The sequence below is a fragment of the Mandrillus leucophaeus genome, unplaced genomic scaffold (assembly GCF_000951045.1).
Source record: "Mandrillus leucophaeus isolate KB7577 unplaced genomic scaffold, Mleu.le_1.0 Scaffold32, whole genome shotgun sequence".
In the NCBI taxonomy this organism is placed as follows: domain Eukaryota; kingdom Metazoa; phylum Chordata; class Mammalia; order Primates; family Cercopithecidae; genus Mandrillus; species Mandrillus leucophaeus.
The window spans coordinates 386,964-393,380 of NW_012103365.1; the positions used below are offsets into that span (position 1 = coordinate 386,964).

Genomic DNA, 6,417 nt, shown 5'->3' on the forward strand with positions numbered 1-6,417 from the left:
TAGGGTGAGGGAATTGGGCTTGTCAGGTAGTCGGGGGTGAACTCATTTAGAAAGGGACATTTGAGCATCCACTTGACAGAGGTGACAAAGTCTGAAAGGCTCTTCCTCCAAATACCTTCCAGACAGTGGGAACAGTTCATCCAAAGCCCTGAGATGGGAACCTGCAGCAGAGTCCAGGAAGAGCAAAGGGGCGGTGCAGTTGTGATGGAGCGAGTGAGAGGGTTTGGTAGGAGATGAAGTCACAGAGGGACTGGGGCCAGATCAGGAAGGGTTGGACAGCCATTGTCAGGACTTGAGCTTCCAGCCTAGCAGGATGGGCGCCCCTGGAAGGTTCTGAGCCATGGAACAACACGGTTGTACTTAGAATTTTCAAAGGTGCTCCTGGCTGGGCACGGAAGCACATGTCTGTAATCTCAGCACTTTGGGAGGCTGAGATGGGAAGATCCCTTGAGCCCAGGATTTCAAGGCTGCAGTGAGCTGTGATTGCACCACTGCACTGCAGCCTGGGTGACACAGGGAGACTCTCTCTCTAAAAATAAAAGGAGCCCTGGCTGGGCACGCTGGCTCATGTCTGCAATCCCAGCACTTTGGGAAGCCGGGTGGGAAGATTGCTTGAGCCCAGGAGTTTAAGACCAGCCTGGGCAACATAGTGAGACCCCCATCTCTACAATAAATTTAAAAAGTATCCAGGTGTGGTGGTGTTCATCTATAGTCCCAGCTACTCAAGAGGCCAAGGCAGGAGGATCACTTGAGCCCATGAGTTCAAGGCTGCAGTGATTGTACCACTGCATCCCAGTGTGGGCAACAGAGCCAGACCCTGTCTCTAAAAAATATATAAAAGAACCAAAGGATCTGACCGGGTGCAGTGGCTCACGCCTGTAATCCCAGCATTTTGGGAGGCCCAGATGGGTGGATCACCCGAGGTCAGGAGTTCGAGACCAGCCTGGCCAATATGGTGAAACCCTGTCTCTACTAAAAATACAAAAATTAGCCGAGTGTGGTGGCATGCGCCTGTAATTCCAGCTACTCGGGAGGCTGAGGCAGGAGAATTGCAAGAACCCAGGGCATGGAGTTTGCAGTGACCAAGATCTTGCCACTGCGTCCAGTCTGGACAACAGAGCAAGACTCTATCTCAAAAAAAAAAAAAAGAGAAAATCAAAGGATCTGCCTGGCTGGGCAGACAACAGACTACAGGGGCTGAGGGTGGACAGAGGGGGACCAGTTAGGAAGCAACTGTGGTGTCCATGTGAGAGGAGGGTGGCCATCAGAGGGGTGAAAAGCTATCACACTCTGAACAGATTTTAACAGTTGAGCCAATTGGATTTGCAGGTGGGTTGGACCTGGCGTGTAAGAGAAGGGGGAGTCAAAGGTGGCTTTAGGGTTTTAGCCTGAGCGGCAGAGTGAACTGACCAGTCCACCGGAAAGGGAGGGAGGAGCGGGATGGGAGAGACTATCAGATGCTTGCTCCAGGAGCTGGTGAGTTTGAGTTTTCTGTTAGACAACCTGTTGTTGATATCTGGAGAGCATTGGATACATGAGCCTGGAGCAGAGGGGCTTGACCTGGAGCTAGAACCTGGGGAGCCATCAGCATCTAGATGGAATGTAAAGCCATTCCGGGCACAAGCCTATGTTTATCACCCACCCCTCTCCACCAGAGCCACATCAAGAAGAGGCTGTTCATGTTCCGATTTGGGGACCGCAAGGCACGGATGAACTGGGTCCACGTACACAATCTGGTGCAGGCACATGTGCTGGCAGCCGAGGCCCTCACCGCGGCCAAGGGCAACGTGGCTGTGAGTCCCCTCTGACATCCCCAACCACCTTCCCCACAGGGCTGCAGGCAGAGCGCCCCATCCCTAGGGGATTCCTGGATGGCACACAAGATTTCCCCCCAACTTAAGAAGGCTGAAGGGACTCTCAGCCCAGAGAGGCTTGGGGGAAGCTGGTAGGTAGAGTGCGGAGTTCTTTATAGAGCATCTTTAGCTCTTCCTATGACCATGTGAGGTTGGTGTTGATCCCAGAATAACAGTTGCCAAATGCTAAGCCTCCACACATAATGTCACATTTAATCTTCACAACAGTCCAAGAGGGAGATCTCATTATTATCCTCCCATTTCTCAGATGAAGAAACTGAAGTACAGAGAGGTTAAGCAACTCCGTGGAGGTCACACAGCTAGTTAGTGTGGTCGTCCTAGAATTCACAGGGAATAGCTCAGGTGTGTCCTCAGGTCTTGGGGCTGCTCCAGAGAACTCAGGGTTGGAGCAGCTGCTGGGAGCCATCTGGAAGGGTGGGGGCAGGCTGCTGGGGAGAAGGCTGACCGTCCCCTCCCACATGTCCCCTTCAGAGTGGGCAGGCGTACTACATCAACGATGGGGAGAGCGTCAACCTCTTTGAGTGGATGGCCCCGCTGGTAGGTGCCCAGATGCCCGCCCACCCCGAATGATCATTCTGGGATCCCTGACCTTCTCTTCCTTTTTATTTATTTACTTTTTAAAAAATTTTTTGAGACAGAGTTTCACTCTTGTCACCCAGGCTGGAGTCCAGTGGCGCAATCTCGGCTCACTGCAACCTCCACCTCCCAGGTTCAAGCAATTCTCATGCCTCAGCCTCCCAAGTAGCTAGGATTACAGGCACACACCACCACGCCCAGCTAATTTTTTGTATTTTTAGTAGAGATGGGGTTTCACCATGTTGGCCAAGCTGGTCTCAAAGTCCTAACCTCAAGTGATCCACCCACCTCAGCCTCCCAGAGTACTGGGATTACAGCGTGAGCCACTGCGCCCAGCCTGCAGCCTTCTCTTCTTGTCCTTTTCTATGTCCAAAAAGTCAGAAAATTTCACGTTAAAAACCAACTCTTTGCCCGGTGAGGTGGCTCACATCTGTAATCCCAGCACTTTGGGAGGCTAACATGGGAGGATCGCTTGAGGCCAGGAGTTTGAGACCAACCTGGGCAACAAAGCAAGGACCCCCGTCTCTGCAAAAATAAAAATTCAATTAGGTGGGCATGGTGTTGGCGCACCTGTGGTCCCAGCTACTTGGGCAGCTGAGGCGGGAGGATCTCTTGAGCGCAGAAGTTCAAGGCTGCAGTGAGCTATGATTGCACCACTGCACTCCAGCCTGGGCAACAGAACAAGACCCTATCTCTAAAAACCAATTTAAAAAAAAAAAAACAGCTCTGGCAACACTGGAACTGGCTGGAGCCCTTGAGGGGCGCTATGTGCTCCTCAGTTACCTGCAGTTCCCTTCTACCCTGCTTCCAGGCATTTGTTTTGCTTTGCTTTTTTGAGACAGTCTCACTCTGTCACCCAGGCTGGAGTGCAGTGGTGTGATCTCAGCTCACTGCAACTTCCACCTCCCGGGTTCAAGAGATTCTCCTGCCTCAGCCTACTGAGTAGCTGGGATTACAGGTGCACACCACCCTGCTCGGCTAATTTTTGTATTTTTAGTAGAGACAGGGTTTCACCATATTGGCCAGGCTGGTCTCGATGCTTCCAGATTTATGTTGGCTCCTAGCCCTGTGGAGTTTTGCTTGTGAGCCACCTGTTATGTGTTGAGGCTCTGAAGGAGGCATGTGGAAGAGTCAAAAGCGCAGGGGAGGTGTTTGGCGTTGGGGCCTCCCCACACGGCTGCCTGGGAACTCTGGCGTCCTCTCTGAGCAGCCCAGACTCCTAGCAGCCAGGCTTGCCTGGAAGGGGTAGACCAGAAAACCCAGGTTAAAGGACCCAGGTTTTCTCCTGACCTGGAAAGTTTTTATGCCAGTGAAGAGCTCACCTTATCCCATGCCAGCCCATTTCTGCTGCATCTCCTGCCACCCTCCACACACATGTTGTGTTGTTTTTTTTCTCTTTAATAACAGAAAAGTCTATTCTGGAAAAATCAGATTCTACATAAATGCCTTGGAGTGTCTCTAGGTATAGACAGATGTAGGTGATAATTAAATGATGTGAATGATCCCAAGTTAAAAAGCTACCTGGCAGGTGTAATGGCTTATGCCTGTAATCCCAGCACTTTGGGAGGCTGCGGCAAGAGGATCACCTGAGGCCAGGAGTTCGAGACCAGCCCAAGCAACACATCATGACCACTGATCTCTGCAAAAAAAAAGAATTTTTTAACTATCCCACACTTTCAATTCCTCCTTGGGTTTTCTGGGTCAAGGTGCAGATTTCATTTCAAGACTGGCATAGGCTTGGGTTTGGCTGCAGGGCCTGCCCCCTGGGGTGGGCTGGTGGGGAGACAGCAGGTACTTCTGCTGGTCCCCGGTAGAGGGAGCCTGTGGTCTTTCCACACCAGTACCTGAACCACCTATTCTCAGTCCAGCTCTTGTTTCTTTGCAGTTTGAGAAGCTGGGGTACAGCCAGCCCTGGATCCAGGTGCCTACTTCCTGGGTTTACCTGACAGGTAAGGAAAGGAGTGTGCGTAGTAAAACCCCTCCATGTGCCAGGTGTACCTTGCATTGCCTTAATTGGAACTCAGGGGCCAGGTGCAGTGGCACGCGCCTGTAATCCTAGGACTTTGGGAGGCTGAGGCAGGCGGATCACCTGAGCTCAGCAGTTCCAGACCATCCTGGCCAACACAGTAAAACCCCATCTCTACTAAGAATGTAAAAATCAGCCGGTGTGGTGGCGCACACCTGTATTCCCAGTTCCTTGGGAGGCTGAGGCAGGAGAATCGCTGTAACCCAGGAGGCGGAGGTTGCAGTGAGCCGAGATCCCACCACTGCACTCCAGCCTGGGTGACAGAGCAAGACTCCGTCTCAAAAGAAAAAAAAGAAACTCAGGCAGGACCAGGACTAGGATGAGGACAGTGAGGCACCGTGGTCACAAAATTGAAGGAGGCCGTGCAGCAGCTCCAAGCCTGAGTTTGCAGTTGCCTGGTGCTGGAAGCAAGTGCCTCCTTAAATTCCACAACCTAGGTGTCTCACTTCCCTCACCCTAGTCCCACCTGCAAGGCAGTTATGGTGGGACCATTGTAAAGATGACTTGACCCGAGGCTCTGAGAGGTTAGTGACTTTCTCAAAGTGCCACAGTGAGAAAGCGGGGGAGGCTGAATTCACAACTGGGCTTGGCGGGCTCTGGGCTCTTCGTGGTGCTGCTGGGAGGTCTCATGCCAGTCAGGAGAAGAGGGAACCCTGGGGTTCTGTCCCCCAAGGTCACCCTGAAGTTAGGGCTACTTTAGGACAAATGGAGGCTCCATTTTGATTCTAGATTCTCCTCCTGTCCCTGAAGGTCAGTCTCTGCTCCCACCTCCACCCCCGACAATGCGTCTTGGCTGCTGCCCTTCCCTCTGTCCCCAGCACCCATCTACTGGCCTCCTCCCAGCTGGAAGGCAGAGCAGGCTTCAGACATGGAGTGACCAGCCTGAAGGGATGGTGGCCCTCCAGTCCCAAATAGCTGTGTTCCAGGGTCTCCTTGATAGGATCTCTTGTGTTTTAAATGCATCAAGTAGCTTGGCATTAGAAGCAGGGGTTTGCAAATTTTTGTTCACTAGGGGACACATGCAGGGCAACTTCTCATGCACAGCATTTCCACAGTGATTGGCACTCCTGGCCCTGAGCCACGGCCGATGGCACTTGGGGAGGATTGTAAATACGTTCCCAGTTCCCAGTGGGCTAACAGTAACTCAGTGCTTCTCAACCAGGACTGCACTTCACAGTCACCTGGGAGCTTTTAAAATAGAGAAATGTCTCAGCCACACCACTGACCAATTAAACTGGGATTAGCAGGGAGGAAGCAGGAGGGAAGTGTCAGTATTTTTTGTTTTTTTAGAGTCAGGATCTTGCACTGCAACCCAGGCTGGAGTGCAGTGGCATGATCATAGCTCACTGCAGACTCAACCTCCTGCGCTCAAGCAATTCTCTGCCTCACCCTCTCAAGCCTCTAGGACTTCAGGCTCCTACCACCAGGCCCAGCTAATTTTTATATTTTAGTAGAGATGGGGGTCTTGCTATGTTACCCCAGCTGGTATCGAACTCCTGGCCTGAAGCGATCCTCCCACTTCAGCCTCCAGAATAGTGGAGGTGACAGGCATACACTTCTGTGCCTGGCTATTTTTAAAATATTTTTTTAGAGATGAGGGGGTGTCTCATTTGTTGCCTAGGCTGGTCTTGAACTCCTGGCTTCAAGAGATCCTCTCTCAGTCTCTTATGCTGGGATTACAGGCATGAGCCACCACACCTGGTTCTCACCAGCATTATTTTTAAATTGGTCCCACATGCAGCCCAGTTTGAGACCTGTTACTCCAACCTCTTTCTCTCCTACTGCAGAGAGCACTGGAGTAGAAGTGAGAGAGATTATTATATGGATAACTTTGCATCTGCTCAGATTTATTTAAAAATTTCAGTCCTTTAATTTTTGGGTTTTTTTTTTTTTTTTTTTAGACAGAGTCTCATTCTGTCGCCTAGGCTGGAGTACAGTGGC

At 51.5% G+C, this 6,417-nt stretch overlaps 1 protein-coding gene across 1 annotated transcript in view; it reads left to right on the forward strand.

The window, feature by feature from the left end:
* SDR42E2 (short chain dehydrogenase/reductase family 42E, member 2) overlaps positions 1 to 6,417 on the forward strand; it is a 32,300-nt gene that overhangs the window by 21,678 nt on the left and 4,205 nt on the right. The window contains exons 8-10 of the mRNA XM_011987913.1: positions 1,656 to 1,793; positions 2,346 to 2,411; positions 4,336 to 4,399. Of these exons, the coding sequence (XP_011843303.1) occupies positions 1,656 to 1,793; positions 2,346 to 2,411; positions 4,336 to 4,399 (268 nt within the window). The remainder of the gene's footprint in view (positions 1 to 1,655; positions 1,794 to 2,345; positions 2,412 to 4,335; positions 4,400 to 6,417) is intronic.